At 38.6% G+C, this 24,234-nt stretch overlaps 1 protein-coding gene across 8 annotated transcripts in view; it reads left to right on the forward strand.

Moving 5' to 3' along the window:
• Nucleotides 1-24,234, forward strand: part of cacna1da (calcium channel, voltage-dependent, L type, alpha 1D subunit, a) — a 47,995-nt gene that overhangs the window by 840 nt on the left and 22,921 nt on the right. For 4 of the 8 annotated variants that reach the window (XM_055160405.1, XM_055160408.1, XM_055160410.1 and 1 more), the window contains exons 2-14: nt 345-738; nt 918-1,023; nt 13,479-13,618; nt 14,769-14,941; nt 15,875-16,027; nt 16,359-16,555; nt 17,523-17,626; nt 19,517-19,686; nt 21,441-21,515; nt 23,128-23,212; nt 23,400-23,426; nt 23,743-23,903; nt 23,978-24,203. In XM_055160405.1, coding sequence (XP_055016380.1) covers nt 491-738; nt 918-1,023; nt 13,479-13,618; nt 14,769-14,941; nt 15,875-16,027; nt 16,359-16,555; nt 17,523-17,626; nt 19,517-19,686; nt 21,441-21,515; nt 23,128-23,212; nt 23,400-23,426; nt 23,743-23,903; nt 23,978-24,203 — 1,865 coding nt within the window. In that variant the 5' untranslated portion in view covers nt 345-490. Of the gene's footprint in view, nt 1-344; nt 739-917; nt 1,024-13,478; nt 13,619-14,768; nt 14,942-15,874; nt 16,028-16,358; nt 16,556-17,522; nt 17,627-17,694; nt 17,799-19,516; nt 19,687-21,440; nt 21,516-23,127; nt 23,213-23,399; nt 23,427-23,742; nt 23,904-23,977; nt 24,204-24,234 lie in introns of those variants that run through there. The other 4 variants (XM_055160406.1, XM_055160412.1, XM_055160407.1 and 1 more) reach the window with 3 other exon arrangements.

Below are 24,234 nucleotides of genomic sequence, written 5' to 3' on the forward strand. Positions count from 1 at the left end.
GACCTTTGTTGTTTGTTGCTGTGGGCCTGCTGCAGTTCAAGGACTTTCAGTGATGACAGTGTGGAGTGATGCCTGACAGTGGCAGCTCAGCATTAGCCTTTTACACTACTCTGCTTTGTCATTTAGAGTGACCTGAATGTCATTTGTCCTGGTACCGTAATGGCTCTGCTTGTGACAGGCTCTCACGTTGTAGACCATCATGGAGAGTGTGCTGAGAAATCTGTTTTTGTAACCTACCTCTATTTAGGACACATAAATAACTGTAATTGAATTTGATAAATTAGTCATGTGTGTTTCTTGAATTGCATCTATAGCAACTCATCTTCATCTTTGTTTTCTCTTAGAGGTAAATTATGCTGGCAGCAGCTGAGGTTGAGGCCCTGGTGACGCGCCAGCTCATTGGTCAGACAGCTGTGCCCTGCTCTCACCCGTCTCTGTGCCCTGGCGGGTCCATGCTGCTGGATGCCCCTCACCGAAGCACACCCGCAGCATGAGCGCCAACGGGCCCGCCCCAGACCCCACCTCCACCCCGGCTCCAGCCCCTCCGCCACCTCCGCCTGCACCTGCCCCTGTGTCCAGCACCATCCCTGTGGGTGCTCTGGCACAGAAGAAGAGGCAGCAGTATGCCAAAAGCAAGAAGCAGGGCAGTAATGCCAACAGCAGGCCGCCCCGAGCGCTCTTCTGCCTCAACCTCAACAATCCTATACGCAGGGCCTGCATCAGCCTGGTGGAGTGGAAGTATCCTTTATTCTAATAATGTGATGATAATGCGTGGCCTTCTTTTATTAAAGTTACTCTAGTTTTTATAAATGTACTAATATAAAATCAACTAAATACATCTATTAATTACTGGCAATGTATCATATCTATTGTTTTATCATGTCTATTTCATTATTGTCCTTAACCCTTTTCTCCAGGCCATTTGATATCTTTATTTTGATTGCTATTTTTGCCAACTGCATGGCCTTAGCTGTCTATGTCCCTTTCCCTGAAGATGACTCCAACTCTACAAACCACGACCTGGTGAGTACGGTATACTGTTTGTCATTTCATCGTTCTTCATTCTGTGCTGAGGGAACGGTTGACTTTCTGAAATAATCTAAGACCATCACATCAAAAATGTTCATGGCAAGCTATTTATTTTTAAAAACTATTCTTGAGTAGACTGCATCCACAGGCACTTTTGAAGTATCTGGTCTCTTTGTACTCTGAACTTCTTTGACATCCATCCTTTGTGGTGCTTCATCATGTCTTAACATTTCTGTACTTTTTATTCGGTTTACTATTTTTAGTCTTTCTTGTTACTGCACCACATACTTGCTACTGCATCTTTTGCATTATGTCTCTATGATGGATTATGGGTGATGTAGTGTGGTAAGCATTGTTCCGCAGCTGAAGATGAGGGCACTCTTCAAAAAGCCAGACAAATACAGCAAATATGGCAGATCCAGATGTTACTTTATTCACAGGGATCTTTCAAATTATTACAGTAGATGTGGGCAAAGGCCAATAGATACAGTTTGAGAGCCACATGTTACACACTGGTTTGCTTCTTAAAGATGGCATATTATGCAAAATTTACTTTTATGAGCTTTTAACAACGTTACAATGGTGGTCCCTGATCTTAAGTGTATTCAGAGTTATTCATGCACGGTTGACTAATCCTGCATTGTTCTGTATTTAAGGCTTGAATTGTCAGCAAATGTCTATTTTCACCTATCCCAACACACCCGCTGCCTTGCGTAATTTGAAAATTTAAGACTGGGTCATACACATAGGGATTAAAAATGTTCAGTAGCCTTTCTCTGCTTCTCTCTTCTCTCATCTCTGCAGTTTTGAACAGAAAGTCAATTGTAATTTTTTTTATTACCATAGCCATTTAGATCAAAATTGCATTTTACAATTCCCCAAATATTAAATTTGTATGTTGTAGTTTCATTCAAGTGCCATAAAAAGCACTGTTTTCTGTAAGCTGTGAACTAGACCTGTTATAAGAGCTCTAGGTGTATACGGTGTAGAGTGGAGAGTGTGAAGGTATCCCACCATGTTTGACCTCTGCAGGGTGACCTCAAGGTGTTTGTTTACATTGTGCCACATCAGGCGAAAGTAGGACATTGTGGAAGTTACGCTGTCTGATATAAGGCGTATAATATAGGCTGTCATCTTAGCCTACAGTTTGTACAGAGAAAGGCTGAGTATTGGGTTGCATTTGTAGCCATGTAATAGTTGGTAAATGAATACCTTTTGTTTTTGTAAAGAAACCAATTCACTATTCTTTAATGATATCTCCTGCCCTTGTATTTCCAACTTACACATATTTGTTGACACCATACAATATGGTAAAAAAAACTAAAGCTATTCCTCCTTCCTCTGCCCTGTAGATTTTATGCATGGTCTTATAACAATCAGATATTACTTTTCTGGTGTGGTAAAATATTGGTTTTCAGATGTGTACAATGACAGAAGTAGGTTTTATAACGTCAACTGGACAAAGTTTGTTTTAAAGTTCATTTTCCATAGATCCCATCCCTGCATCTACGACAGAGCAATTATACATGTTTATTACTTCTGCAAACATGAGACATTTTCTGCATCTTTGTAGTTTTGTGTCTAAATTTCTCTTGACTGATACTGTATGCACTATGTAGCAGAAGCTTTTCATCTTCATAAATCATGCATGTTTAGTTTTATCTATACACTGTACAGTCTGTACCTCTATTCTAAACCTCAGATCACATTTATAGTCGTGTTTCTCAAAGAGATGGCAATGTGGATTAATGAATAAAGTGCATTGAACTGCATTGAGCTAATGCAAAACCTCATTTAGACTTTCAGTAAGGTTGTATTATGTGATCCATATTTATCACACTAATTTAAGCAGCAATAACGTGTTTTATATGGTGCATGAACAAGATTAATAACAAGAGACACAGGCACCACTAATTGATAAATACAACACATATGCACGGCTATAGCTTTCTCTTCTGACTAGTTTTTTTTTTTTAAGTGCAGTATGCAACTTTTCTGGTGTATTCTTACTGTGAGTGAATCAACTATCCATAGATCTTACCTGTAATTTGACCAGGTTCCTGATTGTTTTCATTCAGATAAGTCTGAAGCCACACCACAAGCAGTAACTTGGCCTGGAACTCTTCCTCCTCCTGAAAAGTCCTGAAAAGTCTTTTAGTCTTACATCCCATTCCCTATTTTTTAAATGTATTCCAGAGACCCCTTGTGTATTGGCTACTTCTATTGTACAGCTATTGTCCAGATCTTGGCTTAAATTTTGTCGCATCAACAGTATATTTCCCTATTCCTTATTTTCAGCATCTTTTGTGCAAAAGATGCTTTATGGGGCAGGTGTGCCTGCTTGGCCCTGGTCTGTGTGTTGTAGTCACCAGAGGAGTGCAGTATAGATAAACTGCTGAGCTGGTTTCTATAGTGTCTAAAGTAAAGCTGTGGTACTGTCATTTCACAGCCCTGCACTCTGCTGCTCTGAGATGGGCTGTCGACTGATACAGGTGAAGAGAGGGGTCTCGTGTGTAATCCTGGTATTAAAATTATCACAGGGTAGCAAACCAAGTAGCTCTTTCAACAGGGATATAGTCACATGCAGTATATAATCATCAAATGGGGAGTGAAAACAGCCAAGGTCAACCACCCACCATTAGCGAAACAAGCAAAACACCAGTGTTTGGAGAAGACACATTGCAAAGAAACTGGGATTTCAGCAGCATTAGCCGGCAGTCTTTGTTGGAAACATCGTATTAACCAAAGTAGCTAATTATATAGAAGTCCATTAACTCCCTAGGCAGAGCAGGGCTAAAATCTTGGGTTGTACCACCACCTAAGGGCTGGTGTACAGTCATACTTAATGTGTAATTAAACAGACCTTTCTTTCTGTTTGCTTATTATAGGTTTAGTCATTTCAGTCTAACAGTAAGTAGCACAGGCATGTAGCGCACGTGACCGCTTCCCACAGCCACTTTGTTTAAGGGACGGACAAGAGACTGACCCGCTGCCTTTGCTTTAAGGTCAATGGTGACTTGTCTGTTGGAGACTCAAATCCCCAGGCAGATTTTCAGAAGGTACATGAGCAAAACAATGACCTTTTCATGGTGATTCATGTCTGATCCATTGTAAAGAAACACACAGTGAATTGTATCTAGTATCTCATGTAGTGGTTGTTACTGCATAATGGTGAGGACACAGGGTTAAAACAAATATGGATAAATGTGCATACTGTAGGTTTGCACTGCACTTGTAAGAGATCATAAGAGTTAATTTAAAGTGCTTTATGCTTTATATATAATTGATGGAAATCAGTCTTTAGAATTTGATATAGAAATATAGAGATGTTTTCGATTTAATATTCCCTTCATTTTACTACTGCAAAACACTTTTATCACCTTGCCCTATTTGCAAGATTTCTATTGTTCAAGGCTCAAGCAATGAAGCACAATGACCTTTTTAGCAAGCCTTGAAAACTTATTTGAATGAAACTGGTTTGTGTTAATAATATCTGGGCCTGCTTGATTTGTTGTCTGTTTCACTACCAAGGACCACCTCAGAATACAATACAGGGTAAAAGGCATTTCATGTAGCATATGGGGATGATCTTAGTGGAAGGGGAAGGGAGTGGGGTCCTGCTCGTAAGCTAACAATTTAGTGATAAAAAGAGTCTTTTGACGATGTGCTATTTTGATATTTTGGTGACATTGTCATATATTATTAAAATAATACTGAAGTATTACTCTATTTAATGCAGCTCAAAGCCCAAACACCAAACCCTTTTCCCACCTACTTCTCTTACTGGTCAGCCTCTGTTATGCTCTGTATGAGTGACACGTGGATTTAACCAATCACAGTCAAGAGTGAACTGTCAAGAGCAGGAGATGACTTGAGTTAGAAGTTGCAGGCAAATGTAAACAAACGAAGTCCACATGAATAGTGATAAAATCTAAATCGTTATCTGCTAATATATTTTGGGCATATTGCCCACCCCTACTTCATATGTTGTGTTGCAGTAATAACATACCATATGCTCCCATTAAATGCACAGATGCAGCGGCACAAATGAGCAGTAAGGATGAAGAGATAAAGATGCCGTTTAAATCTGATGTGAATCCAAAGTACAATCCAAGTGCCAAAGTTGTGACTCGCAGCCAGTGCCTGTTCAGTGCTCACTGTAGGAGAGTGCTGTGGTCTGACATCAGCTGCATAGAGGCTTGAGAGGCTGCACTGGCTTCTGTCACTGACGATCACTGGGAGGAGGCGGGATGTGAGAGGAAAGGCTCTGCTGAATCTGTCAGGGCCTTTTAGCTGGACCTTTATTTGCAATAACATCAATTACAAGAGGCTTGGCTTTCACCTGCTGGCTATGTGTTTGTGGGTTTGTCTGTTAAGAAGAAAACTGGTTGCCTAAATCTAATGACATTAAAAAAGGAATGTGCTGGATTTGAGTACTTTTTGACACAATATCACACATTTATTTATACACTACTGACTGAAAAAAAGCTTTACAATCTCTAGTATTTTTTATTATTATGAAAAAAAACTTAAAGTTAAAAGTTATGTTTTATCAGTTAAACAGCAATTCTATTCAGGGGTTTCAGCTTCTTTTTTATAAGTGATATTTTAAATATCATTTAAGATATGATTGAAACGATATAAGTTTTGACACTCTCAAACCCACTGGTAGTGTATATGTCTGCCTGCCCTCTGTTGATGAAAAATATCTTCATGAATGACATGTCATATGTCAGTGCTTGGCCTCCTGTGGAAGTGCTAATCTTTACATGTGCGAGAGGGGGAGCGTTTGGCGGGCGCTCTGTTACGGCTGGCACCAGTGGCTTCCTGTGGAGATGATGGAGGCAGGATGTGTTTAGTCACTTAACGTAACTGCTCATTTGGGAACTCGCACTGTCCTCGCTAATATTATCGCTAATGTGAAATTTAGTGTGTGCTGTGTGGTCTGTTTTAAATCTAATTTTATTGTGGCGTAGCATTTTTGCTATTCCTATTATGCTTGCCTCTACAATTCACAAGTAATGCAATGGTGTATGCAAATCTGAAACATTGAATACTTTACTCCTGGCATATAAAAAACAACACCTTTCTTGACCTACAATGAATGAAGCAGAACTAAACTATATTAGAGTGGTGTAAATTGTGGTGAAAATTACAAGATTAAAGAACCCTTATTTGTCCCACAGTGGGTAAGTGTGGGATAAACCAAAAGTGGTTGGGAAAAAATGTGTAATGTTTTAAACCGGAAAGCACTGGACCCTGATATAACTGATCTCCTCAAATAAAGGTTTGGTTTACGGTTAAATTTAGTATTGTATTCTCCAACTGTCCAATTAGTAGTATGTGCATATGTGGCATGCAGTGGAGAAGCCCTGAACAGTGCTGGTCTGGCTGGATATAACTGACTGATGTATGGGGACAGTAAAAGGACAGAGGAGAACATAGTCAGAAGAAATCCTCCCTTGCACGTGTCTGCTCACATGGAAAAATTAAAAAAATTTAAATTATTCAAATCATTCTTCACTATGTTTACAAAATGCTTCTCTCCTTTTCTATTTCTACTTATGTGTACTATCCATATTATATTCTATGTGGTTGTAGTAGTATTGTATTATAGTGCTTGGTAGTGTTTGCAGTGTTCACATCAAACATGGTGTCAGTGACTCATGGCTGCTGCTGGCTGGGTCGCACACTTCAACACAAGCTCAGGTGGTCATGTTGTGAGTGCTAAAGGAGAAGGATATGTTGACAGAAATGATTTATCAAATGACAGCATGCAATAATTTAATCTCAGTGTTCATTATTTTGAGTTATTGTATATTGTTTCATTTATAGCCCTGTCACTTTGCTGGATAGTGCAGTGTTAGATGGATTACCAACTGTCAGTGAGACAGTGGATCAGCTGATAAAGCTTTTCAGGTTTATATTATCATTTTCATCTAGGTAAATTTTGGGTCCCATGTTTTATGGGCAATATAAGATAATGTAATTTTAGCCATACATTACAATTTTGTAATATTCTGACATGCAAGATTTATTGCTTTCAAATTCACAATTTGAAGACTGCAAGTTACTGTGTTGTTTCTTAACATATTGTGCTCAAACAAATATATTAATAAACCTTCTAACATGGTAGTCAGGACTGGGCGATATGCCAAAGAAATTCATCATGATTTTTACTCATATTGAACAATCTACGTGTAGTTTAGCCCTCTATTAACCTTCACAAACATGTTCTGGAATTGATTCACATTTCATTTTTCATTCAAATGATAACGTTCCTTGAACATGTGGACTGTCAGCTATGAAACAAAAATCCCAAATTTAGTCAGAATCACAATGTTTGTCAGAAGAATTGCACTTAGATGTTTTTTCCAAAATCCTTCAGCTCTGTTTTGTGTTTACATGTTTTGTTAAATGTATTGCAAATAAATATATTGAGCTGTGACAATAGTTAGATTGGCTTTGAGGTTTTGTTATACTTCCACTATCTGAAACTTCAGGTCAGAGCTTTTAGTTAGGCTTGAGGACTGGGCCAAACCCTCATCAATAATTTAACAAACAACATCAAGGGCAGTGTCTGTTTATTCTCTGAAATGCAAAGCCTCCTGCTGTATCTCTAGCCTCACTCTGATGAACTGGAGATATTGTCTAGGGCTACCATTTTCTCTTCATCTGAGGTAACTAATTATAGTGCAATGTACATCAAATAAATTCAATTGACTTTACTCTGGAGAAAGTATCTCTTAACATTTTAGTTTCGATGGCAGAAGTCAGAAGTCAAAAGTCTAGTATGTAACTGTATATTTTGGCAAACATTTTAATTCTAAGAGAAAGGCTTAATGCCAGTTTTGATAACAAATTCGGTTCACAGCCAGAGGAGAGTGTAGTGTTCCAAGATGCAGAACCTCATTTGGTCAGTCATCATTCTCTTATAGAGGCCATAAGCCTCTGGAACACCCTCCCACATGAAATTAGATCACATACAAATTATGAAATGTTTGCATGTCTGGCCAAACAATGGCTTTTAACCAAACAAACCTGTACACATTAATCTGCCCTATGTCAATGCAGCAATATGAACTGTAATATGTAAATAGTGTATGGATATGATGACTGAGACTTAATGGGACTGTTTTTTATTGACTGGATGAATTATTAAATCAATATACATTGTATTTTATTTTGTTGGCATATACGCCATTTATGGTGTCCAAAGACTGAAGGTGCAAATTAGCAATTTTGCTATAACCTAGCACAAACATATGATTTCTTTGTGTAGTTCAATGCTGTTATGTACGACGGAGTATAAGGGTCAGATTAAAAATATATATATATATATATGCTGGCGCTACGAGAATAAAGTTGTAATTTTACAAGAATAAAGTTGCACATTTACGAGAACAAAGTAGTAATTTTATGAGAATAAAGTCGTAGTCAAAATAAAGTCGTAACATTATGAGAATATAGGCTGCTCGGAAAGTATGAATGAATAGGCTGGTGCGCTATGGGGAATTTTGAGCATTTTGTAAAGGAGAAGAATCCGTGTATCATTCGTTAATTTGACTGAATAAGGACTGAATCAGGACTAAATCAGGTCCAGAACCAAACCAGAACTAAGACCAGGATTGAGACCGGGACCAGACCAGGACTGAGGCCGGTTTAGTCCTGGTTTAAGTCACGGAAATGGGAAACGGAGTTTCCGTGACTTTAAAATGCGATGCGGGACTATTGCGCCGCATACGGACTGTCAGGACTGAACCAGGACTGAATCAGGACTAAACCAGGACTAAACCGTTTTCAGTCCTGGTCTGGTCCTGGTCTCAGTTCCGGTCTGGTCCCCGTATCACGGTTTGGTCCTGGTCTGATCCCGATCTTAGTCTTGGTCCCGTACTCAGTCCTTGTCTGGTCCCGGTCTAAGTCCTGGTCTCAGTCCCGGTCTGGTCCCAGACCTGGTTTAGTCCTGGTTCAGACCTGGTTCAGTCTGGAGGCACAAATAATGAAGAAAATAGTTGTTGTTTTTTCGTTTTCTTATTTTTGGTCACATTTTTCACTTTGACTTTGATTTTATTACGACTTCATTCTCATAATATTATAACTTTATTTTCATAATATTACGACTTTATTTTAACTTCGACTTTATTCTCGTAAAATTACGACTTTTTCTGGCTTCGACTTTATTCTCATAATATTCTGACTTTAATGTCGAAATGTTACGACTTTATTCTCGTAGCACCAGCATCATTTGTTTTTTTTTTATCTGACCCTTATACTCCGTCATAGAGTTATGTGCACTGTCCCTGATAAATAGACAAATAAACTTAAAAAAAACAACTAAATATTATTTCTCATCTTATACTAGTTTTGATATAGATGAATTCAGGATGCAAGTCAAAATGTGTTCAAATTTGTGTCTAGTTTCAATACTAGTTTTAGTATTGATTAAGTGTAAATATTTTCCAACCCTACTATCTAAAAATAAAAATAACTGAGAAAGGTTTTGCATAGTAAATGTTTGTGTAAAGCAGTGCTTCTCAAATAGTGGGGCGCGTTTGACCTCGGGGAACATGCTTTTTGATTTTTTTTTATTTTGATTTTTTTTTTACTGTCTTAAGGGCCGTTCACACCAAAGCGTCAAAAAACGCCTTGACGTCTCTATTTGGAGCCTTTGCATTTGAGTTTAGACGCCCCCGACGCGCATCTTTGACGCCGTGGACGAACGGGACAAAAATACTTGACGCGCGTCCGTTGCCCTGGAAACAAGAGCCCGGTCCCGGTCTTTTCCCGAAACAATGTCAGACCAGACTGACAGAGTGTTTTTATGACATAAAACATCAAAGGAGGAGATCGGGTCGACGACTGGGGCGTATATATATTTCTACTCCGCTAATGACACTGGATCAGTCCCGGTCTAGTCCTGGTCTAATACCGGTGTGGTCCTGGTCTAATCACGGTCTAGTTCCGGTCTAGTCCTGGTCTAATCACGGTCTAGTCCCGGTCTGGTCCCGGTCTAGTCCCGGTCTAGTCCTGGTCTAATCACGGTCTAGTCCCGGTCTAGTCCTTGTTTAGTCTCGGTCTAGTCTCGGTCTAGTCCTGGTTTGGTCCTGGTCCGGTCCTGGTGTATTCCTCGCGATCGGCTCGGTGATTGTGGCGTATATATTTATTCTCCGTTCATGTTTGTGGTTCTCTTTCTGGTTCTCGGGTTTTTCTTCCTGATAATAACGTCGCTGCGTCTCTGGATACTCGTCCCTGATTGGTTGACGCGGCGCGTCTGACGCGAAAAGTTCAGCATTTTCAACTTCTTGACGCTGACGCCTTGGACGCGCGTCTTGGCCGCTGACGCCAAAACGCTGAAGACGCGCTGCGCTGACGCCAGATTCGCGCCGCGCTGACGCCGAAAACGCGCCGCAAAAACGCAGGACGCTCTAGTCGCGCGTCCACATAGACTTTACATAGAAAGTGCAGCTGACAGCAGCCGACAGCATGAAGCCCAATAAATTAAGGCGTCACTTAAATACATTACACCCCAATCACTCTGATAAGCCGCTTGAGATTTTTCAGCGAAAACGTGCCGAATATTGCCGACAATCATCCCGCTTTGTGACTGCTACTTCAGTAAACCAGCGAGCGTTGTTGTCATATAAGGTGGCAGTGTTACGTACAGGTGTACTTATAACAATTTTATAGACAAATGATACTATCTATAGTCACGCGGGGGGGCGCGAGATGTTTTATTCGTCCTAGGGGGGGCATGACAGAAAATAATTGAGAAGCACTGGTGTAAAGAGAGGGGTAGATCTTTATTTTTATAGTGTGCATTGTCAAAGAGCTGAGCCACCATTTGCATGTTACAGTATACAGTCTGTGCTACATCATTGAACCATACACATACAATCCCCATAGTTCATATCATTGTGCGTCCTAAGCTCTCACTGACTCAAGCAGAAACAGCATATAATGATCCATGTATGTGCAGGGAAGGACATAAAATACAGTAGCTCTGCCCTATCACTGGGATGAGTCATAGATTTTTATTGTGGTTCCCAGAGGCCTGTGCGCACACTCTGTCATGTCCTCGTTCCATTTTTCTGTTGCTCACTCTTTCGTTTCGCTGATGAATGAATAAATTGGTGTTTAATTGAAAGGGGACGGTTATCATTTCCTATTATATTAAACATGCTTTCAACAACCAGGAAGTGGCAATTTGCATAAATTAATTCACATCAAGTTAAAATTGTCCTGAAAACTTTTCCTTATATTGCCATTTCACCTATTGTATTTTAGGCCTTTTGCAAGAACATAGAGAAAAATCCCGCACACCGTCTTACTTGCAAATTGTGAGATTTATTAGGACAAACTCTGCAACATTTTGGCACTAGACCTTTGTCAGGCAAACAGAATGAGCGCTCAGGTGGCCATCTTAAAGAAGGTGTGGCAAGCACCAAAGGGTGCAAGGGACAGGTCATAAAGAAATATAGCCCATATACAAGTGGGCTGTATATGGGCTATATTTTAAGCTAAAATTGTTGATAAACTGCTGTTTTTTGTTAGAATTTTGCCACATTTGATGTCTAGTCATTGATAGAAATTATCAGGTTCAATATTTGCGGATTTTTCTTTGATATATATGTCATCAGTGGGAAAAACTCTTGCACAGTATGACATAATCACATTCTAGCATCTGAAAATTATTGCTGGCCGATATGGCAAAACCCCAACCATATCTTTGACAATTACACTGAATTGCCCAGCCCTATATTAAACCACTAATTGCAGGATTTCAGGTGATAGTGAGTTCAAGGAGAGAGCCACTGATAGAAATGATCAGGTTAAAGAGTTGTGAATTATCTGTTTGGTATTTTTATTTTATTTTGTATTATTTTTAATGAAAATATTTTGTATGTAAAGGGAGTGTGTCAGCATCCCATTCTAAAATCTAAGACACCAGTTAATGGGAATGATACTGATGATGGTGCGTTTTGACAATGCATATTGCAGTGACTGTATTACGGGCTCTGCTTTGAATGGCTCACTTGCCGTTCTTTCACTGTCCCTCATGCTGAACTGATGGCTGAGCTGCCTGGGGCTGGAGCAGACGCCTAGGCAGGGCCCAAAGCTTAACACAACCTTTCAGTGAGTGACAAAAGGCCATTTCTGCTTCAAGTGCTTCTCACAATCTGCACTAAACTGTTGAGGAAATGTAGCCTCAAGACGTCTCTATACATTTGAATTTCATTCTGGCTTAAATAATGATGCCTGTATCAGCAAATGCATTAATCGTGCTTACACCTTAATGTGCTGATTTATTTACACTAATGGTTATAAACTTTGCACAGCAAGTGCCCCTTAAATTGTGTTTGACCTCTCATGCACGACCAAATCCAAACTAGGTCTATAACAGGATTTATCTGTTCTAACCTAGGACTACACCATTATTACTGTACTTCTAAACAATAACTTATTCAAAGGAGAACAACTTAAAAAAAACAACTTTAAATTACACAAACATAAGACATGTACAATAATCCGCCAGAAGGAGCTCCACCAAAGGAAGCACCTATACCACAGTCTGAGAACCTCCGATGTACATTATTACATTGTTGTTATATTTCTTTGCCATGACTGTTCCTCCTGTCCTACGTCACCCTCATTTAATACTGAAATACCTTTACTTTATTACACTATGCAACCCTAGTACTGATAGATGGTGTAAACAATGCAGTATGTCTTCAAATAAAGGTACCTCTGTCCTAAACATCTGACTCACCGTTTTATGCATAAGCTCTCACATATCACAGTTGTCACAGAGGGAGCTGCTATAATACCTAATACCATTTGCTACATATGCATCTATTGTCAGCATAACTTCAGTCAACCTTGTGCCTTTTTGTCCATGTTTTTGTGCCTTCAACTGTAACAGAAAGTTATCTTGGAAAGATACATCACTGCTTTAGACACTCAAAAATTGTGATGTATTTTTAAAATGGTAGTCATAGGAGTTGAAAGAATTCTCTGATGGCACTAATATTGGCACACTACTAAAATTTCACACTTGTTTTCCATAGGAATAAACTCAATACTCAGTGTTACCATTTGGTAATAAAAAACACTCATTCAGCATTAAATTGTGGTACTTTCTTTTATATTGCCATGTGGCCTTAATCCCTCAGTCATCCAGGTAGACCATAGTGGTCCAGCTCAAGATAATGTTGAAGCTATTCAGAAAAGGTTAATTTTTGCCCTGTGATTGTGACTTTTTTAATATTGATACTACTAGTTTCAATAATAGTTTTACTATTGGTTAGTATCTGATTTTTGATACTTCTTGCAACCCTAGATAGCACTGAGTCAAGTTAAACTCCAGCGTAAAAGTGCATTTGCTTGGAAAGCTTGTTTGAGGGAACGATGCTCTCAAGCAAAGTAACCACCCCCATTTTTTGTTGTTGCAGGAAACAGTTGAATATGCCTTCCTCATCATTTTCACAATTGAGACCTTTCTGAAGATTATCGCGTATGGTTTGGTGATGCACCAAAACGCTTATGTGCGAAACGGCTGGAATATGCTGGACTTTGTCATCGTTGTCATTGGGTAAGTCGCTAATGTTTATCAACAGTAAAACAGTAAATTAAAAATTACACATGTTCAACACACAAAATTCTGTTCTTTGGTGTATGGAGTTTGTGGTTCAGTGGAAAAAGCATTGGCTCAGGGGTCTTGGTCTGTCCATTTCTTAGAAACGTATTTAATGTTTTGCTGACACCTGGGCCTCTGCCACTAGTACACTGGTTAAAGTAGTCTCAAGTGAATGTAGCTTAAGCCATCTTGGAGCAGCCGAGTGCTATTAAGAGAACCCCATAAAGCCACATTATATGACCCAGAAAGGACAGAATAAGTCCATCCCTGAAATGACTCACCATTTCCTCTGTACTTCATTTCTCTGTCTGTCTTTGCCTAACACTCCCCAGTCCAGCTCAGCTACAGCTTTGTTACTACTTCACTTTACCATCTCCTTGCATTTTGACTGCTCCTATATTAATCTTGTGCCTTTTGTGGCCCCTGCTCTAAATCCTATCTTGTCAAAACCTCATGTTATCTGTAGCATCATCAGTGCTACACTTGGACTATTCAGGCTCCTTCCCTCTCACAGTCCAGTGCGTAGCTGGGTCAGATCCCTGTCTGTATGCAGCATGTGGGCCTGATCTGCTGTGTAGTCACACGAAGAGTCAGCTTCTTCTGCTGCAGAGACTGGCTTTTGCTGCTAACTGGCTTCACTGTCTCGCCGTGCTGCTTCACTGTTGTGCCTCAGATCTTTTCCTCTGGAGGAATGATCTGCTAATGTTGCAGGACTTTTTTGTTTACCACTCAAGGGAATAATTATTATAATACACAAATGCCTAAGGCTATTTTAACTGCTGATTCAAATCCTCTAATGTAACTAAGATTTATTAGTGGATTTAACACTAAAGCACTGTAAGGAAAATGTTTATTTTCAAAAGCAAAAGCTTACTTTATCAGTTGACTGCAAGGCCACTACAGAATTCTTTGCTGACTAAAGACATGCCCTGTCCATTGACTTGTTGACTAAAAGAAGTTGATGGAACTCTCCACTCTCCCCTGTCTTTGGGTAATGAATAGAGCAAAAGTAAAATATTGTGGTGTAGCTTATTTTGAAATTAATTGTAATAGATTGTTGTTTTAAAAAGTACATAAGTTCTGTTTGTTTTTGTTCTTGATGCAGACTCTTCAGTGTTGCTCTGGAGATGCTGACCAAAGATGAAAAGGGAGAGAGTGAAGGCGAAGCCCACCACGCAACAATGCATGGTCACGGGGGCAAACCAGGAGGATTTGATGTTAAAGCCCTTCGAGCTTTCCGTGTGCTGCGACCACTGCGGCTTGTCTCAGGAGTACCCAGTGAGTATCTAAACATTGGTACATTCTGATCATTGTCTGATTTCTAGTGTTATTAGATTACTGAAATATCATGTAAACAGTTTTCTTATTTTGTTGTTTACATCTATGCCAATATTGACAAGGAAAATTATGCAAAGAAGGGCAAACTAATGTGGCAAAGACAAAAATTACAGAAAAATCTTAAAGATTGAAGAGTTCTTTAAAAGCTCATGTGCATATACAACAACAGCAAGTGTCCACTAATTAAATGACATGTCACCAGGTGTTCGGGAAGATCATATTTTTTTGTGTGCATGTAAACACACACTCAGAATCAGATGTAATCTGATTACTGTATTCTAATATTTTATTTTTACTACCCATGTAAATATGAGGGGTGTAAGAAAAAAAGTTAATTCAGTGATTCAGTGATTCAGCGATTCAGCGCGGTTCTTGTATTGATTAAAAATGCTTTTGCATAGATTTTTTAAAGTAATGTTTTTCATGAAAAATTAAGTTTCATTTGCTGTTCTCATGATTTTAAAATTAAATAAATTCTGTTTCATCCAATTTTGTTTTCATGTTTGTGTACAATATTATATCTAATTATTGTTAAATATTGATAAATCACAATATATCGTCCTTTGTTTTAGTATCAGGATATATCGTGATATAGTGAATTGTGACAGGCATATCGTGATATGTACCATATAGCAAAATTAATGGCAATGCACATACGTAGTAAATAACCACTGTCACACATGTGCCTTTTTCCTCAATCAAATGGACCGAAAACTTAAGTTATCCTCTTACCATATATCATAGTATCAATTAATAAAGTTTGTGATTAGTGTATAAAAATTTAGGCTAGGGCTAAGAAAATGTGGCTATTCTGTATTATTTTTTTAGTATACAGATTTCTCTCTTCTAACATTTGACCTTTGACCTCTCCAGGTTTACAGGTGGTGTTGAACTCTATTATTAAAGCCATGGTTCCTCTTCTGCACATCGCCCTGCTGGTCCTGTTTGTTATCATCATTTATGCTATTATTGGCCTGGAGCTTTTCATTGGCAAAATGCATGCAACCTGCTACTTTCCTGGCTCAGGTGATACATTTTTCTTCTTTTTTTTTTTTCTTTGTTGATTATGTTTTGTTATGGATTTTGGGAAACTGTAACTTAAATGTTCAGAATTGAGACAAAAATTATACAGAAAGCATGTAAGAAAATTATTGGAACTTAAAAATTTAAATTAAAATGAATCTATCTAGAGAGGGTCACTTTATACTGATCCTAAACCCGAATAATGTGTGTGACTACTGTATGTGTAAAGAAACTACTGTCTGTCTGAGGGTCTGTCGTACTTACATATATATAGTGACGAATTATTTTTGTTTAATATATCTTTATTTTTCAAATGTTGGAACTGTTATTTTAGATGTGATAGCTGAAGATGAACCTGCTCCATGTGCGATCTCTGGACACGGCCGCCAGTGCCCCATGAATGGCACTGAGTGTAGAGAAGGATGGCATGGTCCCAACAATGGCATCACCAACTTTGATAACTTCCTGTTTGCCATGTTAACGGTGTTCCAGTGCATCACTATGGAGGGCTGGACAGATGTGCTCTACTGGGTGAGAGCAGTGACCTTCTCTGTCTTTGCCTACTCAGATTAGATGTTTGTTTGATAATGATGATGATTGTTCCTTCTGCTGTCTTTTATCATTCTCACATGACAAATTAACTCATCGATTTGATGTATTCAACACTTTGGTAGCACAAAATCTGAAGAAAAAAGGAAAACACATGGTATAAGAAATATTGCAAAATTGTTAGGTAAAGCCAGGGATGGAACATTAAAAAACTACAGTTACTATGGAAATCTGTCAAGTTTAAATCAGTATTGCAAAACAATGAAAAACAAAAATTTAATTAAAGAACTTCTGGGTCGCTACTGTTAAATATATTTATCATTTTATCACTTTTAAATGAACGCAAAAGTTTCTAGTGAAGGTGTATGGAGTAAAAGCAGTGAAGCACTTCCTGTATCATCACCTGACATCACTAGGTGGAACCGAGCGTTTTCTGTTTGAAGGAAGAACTCTGAGAAGTCTAAATATGCAGGGTTTGTGTGTTAAACATGAGTGAATGAAACAAAACACATCTTCAGGTATGTTTTGTGATGATGAAATAACATTATAACATAGATCGGAAAATAGCATAACATTAAGGTAACTGAAAACTCTGATACTGTATGGCAACACAATGCCGAGCTCTATTAACAGATCATAATTCAGGACTAATACTTAAACAAATTGGACAATTATGATAAGATTGCTGTTAAATTAGCTGTCATTTTATGTAAACTACTGAAAGGGTTCATACCAATTTTTGTGTGTGTAGTGCAGCTTTAATCAAGGACCCATCTAATAATAATATGGCATGAGATTACTGTTGCATGTTGACTTTCTTGCATGTCTAAACGTAACCATATTTTATGTACCCCTTTATTTTCTGGCTTAAATCTGCTTTATTTACTGTTTGCTCTCTCTCCTTTCCTTCCTCCTTCCCTCCTTTCCTACTGCTCTGATGGTTCCTCAGATGAACGATGCTATGGGCTTTGAGCTTCCATGGGTGTACTTTGTCAGTCTTGTGATCTTCGGCTCGTTTTTCGTTCTTAACCTGGTTTTGGGTGTTTTGAGCGGGTAAGCACTTTCCTCCTGACTGCTTTTCAATGCCTGTGTATTTTGACTGGATGTTTTGGTCCCTGTAGGTGAACGATGCCATTGGCTGGGAAACCCCTTGGATTTACTTTGTTAGCCTCATTATTCTGGGCTCCTTTTTTGTGCTAAACCTTGTGTTGGGTGTACTCAGTGGGTAAGGCAAAAGTGTGGAGTGTTACTTGCGGTGATTATGCTTTTTCTTGATCACTTTAGGCAGTTTGAGTAAATACTTAGTATACAGACATTAGTCAGTATATTAATATATATAAAGACACTTTACACTATTCATTCTTTCCACACCAATCACTCACTCACACTCACACACTACTTTCATACTATGGTACAAAATGGATGAAGTGTCTTGCCCAAGAACACAACAATAGTATAAAGTAGGTTCAAGCAGGAATTGATTGTCCTTGGGATTGATGGACAAAAGTCACTGTTGCCACATTTTATTACTCTTTGGCAATTTTGAGTAGCCTCTATAAAAAGTACCAATTTATTGTTCCCATTCATCTTTCTTACACCTGACAAAATACCTTAAACTTTCATATCATCATAAGAAATAAGTTGAGTTATTATCTTTTTCATCCCCTTAGCTATAAATGACTAGCCACCCAGTATGGAGAGAGATGGATTTTGTGTAGGTTTTACAGTGAATGCTTCCTGCCACAGTCTTCTTTGGACTTATGATCTATTATAGATATACTTCTGACATAGTTAATTTAAGCTATTCAAAAAGATCAACAGAAATTGAGTCACTCTTTTGCTTTTAACTACAGAGACATAAACGCACTGCAGTGAGCATTTCTACCCTCATGTGTCCCGATCCCAGCCAACCTCCTGAGAGAGAAATTAATCTTATTCCTCGCCCTTCACTCCCTTTGCAGCACTAAGCTCTCAGCACCACAGTTTTCCAGTTTCCCAGCTAATTTTAGTGGGGGTTGGGCAAAAATAGTTTGAAAATAAACTTTAGAGAGTTTATCTGTGTAGGCGTGCACTAAAATATATTATTATACCAATATTATTAAAGTGTTAGGGACTGAGATATTAATTGCTGTTACACAGGGTTTGTTTGTATCTATTCAACTTAATTTCTCAAAGGTTATTTTTTTAATTCCTTCCTATAGAGTATATCAGACACATAGTTCAGTTACAATTTTCCCCAAATCTGTGTAAACTAATATATTTGGTCATTGGCAACATGCTATATTGAGCTCCAGTTTGTATTTATGTTGTTTCCGTGCAAATGTGTATTTCTCTCAAAACCATCTGTCTACCTACATTGGCTTCTCGTGATGATTAAAATTCAGGCCTGAAGGAAATTCTACTGTACTGGACTAAAAATAGGACTGTCTTCTTCTGGTTTGCATCTCCCTCCAGTGGCAAATAACCCTTAAAACGGAATTGACATTTAGACCAGATAATCTAAATTTAATCTAAAATATAAGGTGTTATAATATGAGAAAATGTACACTTTTACATTTTCAATGATAGAGATAGATTTGAGATTTAGATTTCATTTTACTCATATCATCAAGTATAAGACTGAATCCAACACTTGAATTTCAGGTTGAATTTCAGGTGAAAATGAAATCAAGAACATGTATTTGCTTCTATAAGGTTATGTTTATACTAGTACTTTTGTCCTTGTTTGAGGCCAGTTTCAGTGTGATAGTTTGGTGTTGTCCTGGTTTAACCCTGGTCTAGTCTAGGTTACAGGTTTATTCCCAGTTCAGTCCACATTTTAATATGATGTTTGTGCAAGTGTAAATGCATCCTTATTTTCTTGTGCATGTGATTATAATTGTGTATTTGTTTTATCACGCACTTATTCACTTTTTGATTGTTTGTGTACATTTAAACACCCAGAGAATTTTCCAAGGAGAGAGAGAAAGCCAAAGCTCGTGGAGACTTCCAGAAGCTGCGTGAGAAGCAGCAGCTGGAGGAGGACCTGAAGGGCTACCTGGACTGGATCACTCAGGCCGAGGACATTGACCCGGACAACGAAGACGAGGCGGACGAGGACAGCAAACGAAACCGTAAGACCCCTGTGTCCGCTCTGTCCACTGCGTTGCCATGGATATGTAACATGTGCTGCTGTATGACATTGCTGCTACACTGAATGCATCTTTAAACTGGTTGTTTTTTCATAGTATATCATATCTTTAGCCAAGATTGTAGAACTCTGGAAAAATATGTTGCAGTTCTCTGTATATTATGATATTGCTTTTATTTTTACAATTACTTGCTAAAATACTTGCTCAATATTCACAGATATATAATATTGACTATGTGAGTAGAACTGCATGGCATTGAACCAGTTGGATTTCAGAGATTTATGGGCAGTTATATGAAACAGTAAATGACCAACAGAATGACTTCCAGCCATGCCAGCATTATTATACCTACTATTCTTACTACAATGTTAATGCTATTACTATGTTATTACATTTTTATAGTCTACAGATAATAATTACTAGGTCTAAACTTTATTATTTCATCACTTTTTATGTAGATAAAAATAGTGATATCATCATGTGATTACAACTGTGAGGCAGGGGACCTATTATGGGTTTCGGTTCCTGTTTATAGGACTTTTGACTGTGCAAAGGATAGTGACCATGTAATTAGAAGTGCAAGAAAGAGGTCCTATAGGATACTAATGATTTATGGATCCATTTAAAAAGGCCATATAGTATGAGAGGCGATCTAGCGGAGAGTGCAACTGCAGGTAGATGACTCATTGCATCTCAGTAAATCACTACAGTAATGCATATCACAATATACTGCATGTAACCCTTTATAAAATCAACTGTATATGCCATATTTAAGGTGCCATTTGGTATTCTTACCCAATGTATGTCACTAAAGTAGAGCAAGGAGTGAATCCCAGGAGTTTATCTGAGATGGGGAAAAGGGAGAAAAGACGTGTTATTTGAGCGCTAGTCTTAATCCAAATCCTCTTTATAGAAGCAGCGCTCACGACGCCAGGGCAGCAGCAGCTACACCTCAGTGACAGGAGTTTAGCCTCTGCTGTATCACTTATGAGAAGTAGCTAACCAAATATAAGAACATGCACATTACTAGACCATGTCATTTGTTTTATTGTTCTGTGTGATTTTTATGCTTTCTCCAACACCCATCCCAGCTTCGGTGCTTGCTGTTGGCACATGAGCCTCTACCACTAGGGCTGCACAATTTATCGCATAGCCTAATTTGAGTTCGCACAATTTTCAAAATCTCAAAGGCGGCAATTTATATAATAGAAAGTCCCCTGTAAAGAACAAAATATCACTTTTAATAGAAAGTATTTTGTACCACAGTAGACCTCTATAAGCATATTCATTCACTTGCAGCAATTTAGTTGTTCACATTTCAGTCTTCTCATGGAGGTGTTTACATTTTGCACTCTGAACTGAACCCTGCTGGCAAACATATATTACAAATTTAGTCACAATATTTTACTAGAACATATATGTACTTTCCCCAAAATCATACAGCCCTATCTACCACTATGTCAAAAATGCACAGGACCATGTTAGCAGAGGCCAAGTCACCCACAAGCACTGTCCATGTGGCTCCCCTACCCCTACCTTGATGTCTGCAGTCTCCCCTGGCTCCCCGAATATCTGTCTAATAATAATATGTTGAATACTGTATGTAAAGTATACTGTTGTTGTCCTGTGGTGCCTGTTGCTCTGACACATTTTGATTGCCGTCCATTCTCGCCCCCCACGCGCCTCCGCTGTGCCGTTGTGTGTGAATGCATGGGCTTGCATGCATTAACATGAAGGGGTGACTCTGGCTGACCTCACCGAGAAGAAGAAAGGAAGGTTTGGGTGGTTCAGCCAGTCGTCCGACACTCATGGTAAATCCTGGAGTTTCCCTCAAGTGTCTACTACTCTGTGTCTCTACTGTGTCTCTGTTTATGTCTTTGTTACAGACTCTGTCTAAAATATAGTGGTTATTATTGATAGGAATTCATAAACACTACTAACTTCTGAATTCCATTATACTGTATAATGACAATAAAGGCCTTCTATTCTGTTCTAACAGAATAATGGTGTAAAGCAGTAACATTGCCTTATATTGTACATACTAGTTTGTGCCAGTCCTAAACCTGAACAACTAGAAATGAAACAAGAAGGCACATTGCAACATTTATACATGTCATGTAAATCATATAGTATTCCTTTAGCCTTAATAAATCAGAAGTGCAAGCATCATTAAAACTGGTATCTGGTAACTGAGGTGACAGGTCAAAGCGAAAAGCTATTCTAAAGTACTTGTGTTTATTAGATAAAACATGTTGAATTATTAAAACTAAGTCGTGTACAAGTGCTCTACAAGGATGCGAGAAATAAAGTATTTAAAAAGGCAAATAAGGTATTTTAAAAAAAACACCTTGATGTGCCAGTTGTTATGAAAGGTATAGCAGAAAAAAATCCATGGCACTCTGTAATGTGAAAAGGCCTTTATTACAACACGGACAGCCAACATGTTTTGACACTAGCATGTCTTCATCAGGGCAACTGAGAGGAACTGTGTTAAAATTGATAATGCATAGGCTACATAATGAAATAGCCATAATATAGTATATTCAAGAATATTGCTTCAGGTATTACTGTTAACTGATATTGTTATCGTATTTGGTAAGCAGTATCAGTGCTTTATTTTATATCCAGCTGTCTTTTACATTACCCCTTATAGTTCTATATATGTGTTGTGATCCTTAAACTTGTTTATCTGTCAAACCAACTGAATTAGTAGATGTGTTTGATTGCACCTGCACCTTGTTCCACCTTGTACCCCATTTTAAAAAGCCCATAGCTTAGTGTGAATATAGGAATCCAGGCTAAACCCAGATCACTACTTGAGCTGTCAGCACGATACACTGAGTGCTGTCAGGCGACTTGCGAATCAAAGTCAGTACAGAAGCACAGAGCTGCCTAATACGAGTCGTAGCACCGGGACATTTGAGACAGACAGGACAGGAGGAGCGTTTGAAAGACTGCCCCACTTTCTCACATGCACACACTGTCCGCTATCCTGTCCACTGTCAACTCCCCTTCTCCCTTGGGCACATCACAGAATAGTCTTTTTAACGTTTACGTTCAGATGCCTCCTTCGCTGCCTGAATTTTAGCTTCATAATCCAGTTATATAAAGGCATTTTTTTTTTTTTTGTCAGTCCTAAGACCACTAGATTGACAGTTATGTGTTTGTAACAATATTTGTTTTAAATTAAAATACTAAATCTATATCTCAGTCTGTATACTCATAACAAGCTCAGTATTTGCTTTGTGTTCCTTGAAAGAAAAGGCTTTAACATAAGGACTACAATTTGCATTTATTAAAATAAATATCTGACAAAAAATTCTTCTAAATGTGTACCTATTCTAGGCACTTAACCTTTGCCTCATGAGTCTGTATATTACTGTGTATCTGTGCTAACTCACACTCTGTGTTGTGCTGCTGCAGCGAGTGTCCCTGCCAGTGAAACAGAGTCTGTGAACACAGAGAATCAAACGGAGGATGAGAAGACACCATGTTGTGGACCTCTGTGGTAAGCACAAACACAATTGATTTGAATAATGCAAATCGCCGTTACCGCCGTTATGTGCCTGAGTTAACTTTTTCTTTTCTTTGTTTAAATTGTTTGTTGATAATTTGCACTAATATGTACTTTTATACCCTCTCTTACACTTTCTGCAACCATTTGGATTCCTCAACTTTGACTTTCTTTCTGTCAGTCAAAAAATTTCAAAGTCAAAGTTCAGGTCAGTAAACTGTGTCAAAGTCTTTGCATGTGACATTGTGTTATTGCAGACCCTGTTTTAGTTAATACACTTTTATATCTGTTTGTGTTGTATTGTATTTTAATGAGCCAGAGTAAGGGTGATGAATCAGCATCTTTTATAAAGTCAGCATGTACCTTCTGTATTTATAGAGCAGAGCCCTGTGCAGGATCTTTGTGTTCATTTAGTGGGACTTGCTAAAATATGTATTGACGCAATGTTCCACTTGTCCCCTCTGTAAAGTTTTACAAATAAAACAGTGTATAGTGTTATATTGTTATGTCCTTGTACATTGCAGTCGGCGTTGGCGCCGGTGGAACAGATTTTGCCGCAGGAAGTGCCGGTTGGCTGTCAAATCGGTGCCTTTCTATTGGCTGGTCATCATCCTGGTGTTTCTGAACACTCTCACCATATCTTCTGAGCATTACAACCAGCCGATGTGGCTCACACAAGTGCAGGGTAACATAACATCACATGTTTGTTTGTCTGCTGTCTGGAAATGTGTTCTTCATTTGGGTGGTGTGTTCTTTTAGATGTGGCCAACAAGGTGCTGCTGGCTCTTTTCACATGTGAGATGTTGGTGAAGATGTATAGTCTTGGTCTCCAGGCCTATTTTGTTTCCCTGTTCAACCGTTTTGACTGCTTCGTGGTGTGTGGAGGGATCACAGAGACCATCCTGGTGGAGTTTGAGATCATGTCTCCTTTGGGCATCTCTGTGTTTCGATGTGTGCGTCTGCTGAGGATCTTTAAAGTCACCCGGTGAGAGTGGACTCCATCTCACTTGTGTCCA

Source organism: Boleophthalmus pectinirostris, unplaced genomic scaffold, assembly GCF_026225935.1.
Source record: "Boleophthalmus pectinirostris isolate CB_2022bp ecotype Guang Dong unplaced genomic scaffold, ASM2622593v1 HiC_scaffold_3, whole genome shotgun sequence".
Taxonomy (NCBI): domain Eukaryota; kingdom Metazoa; phylum Chordata; class Actinopteri; order Gobiiformes; family Gobiidae; genus Boleophthalmus; species Boleophthalmus pectinirostris.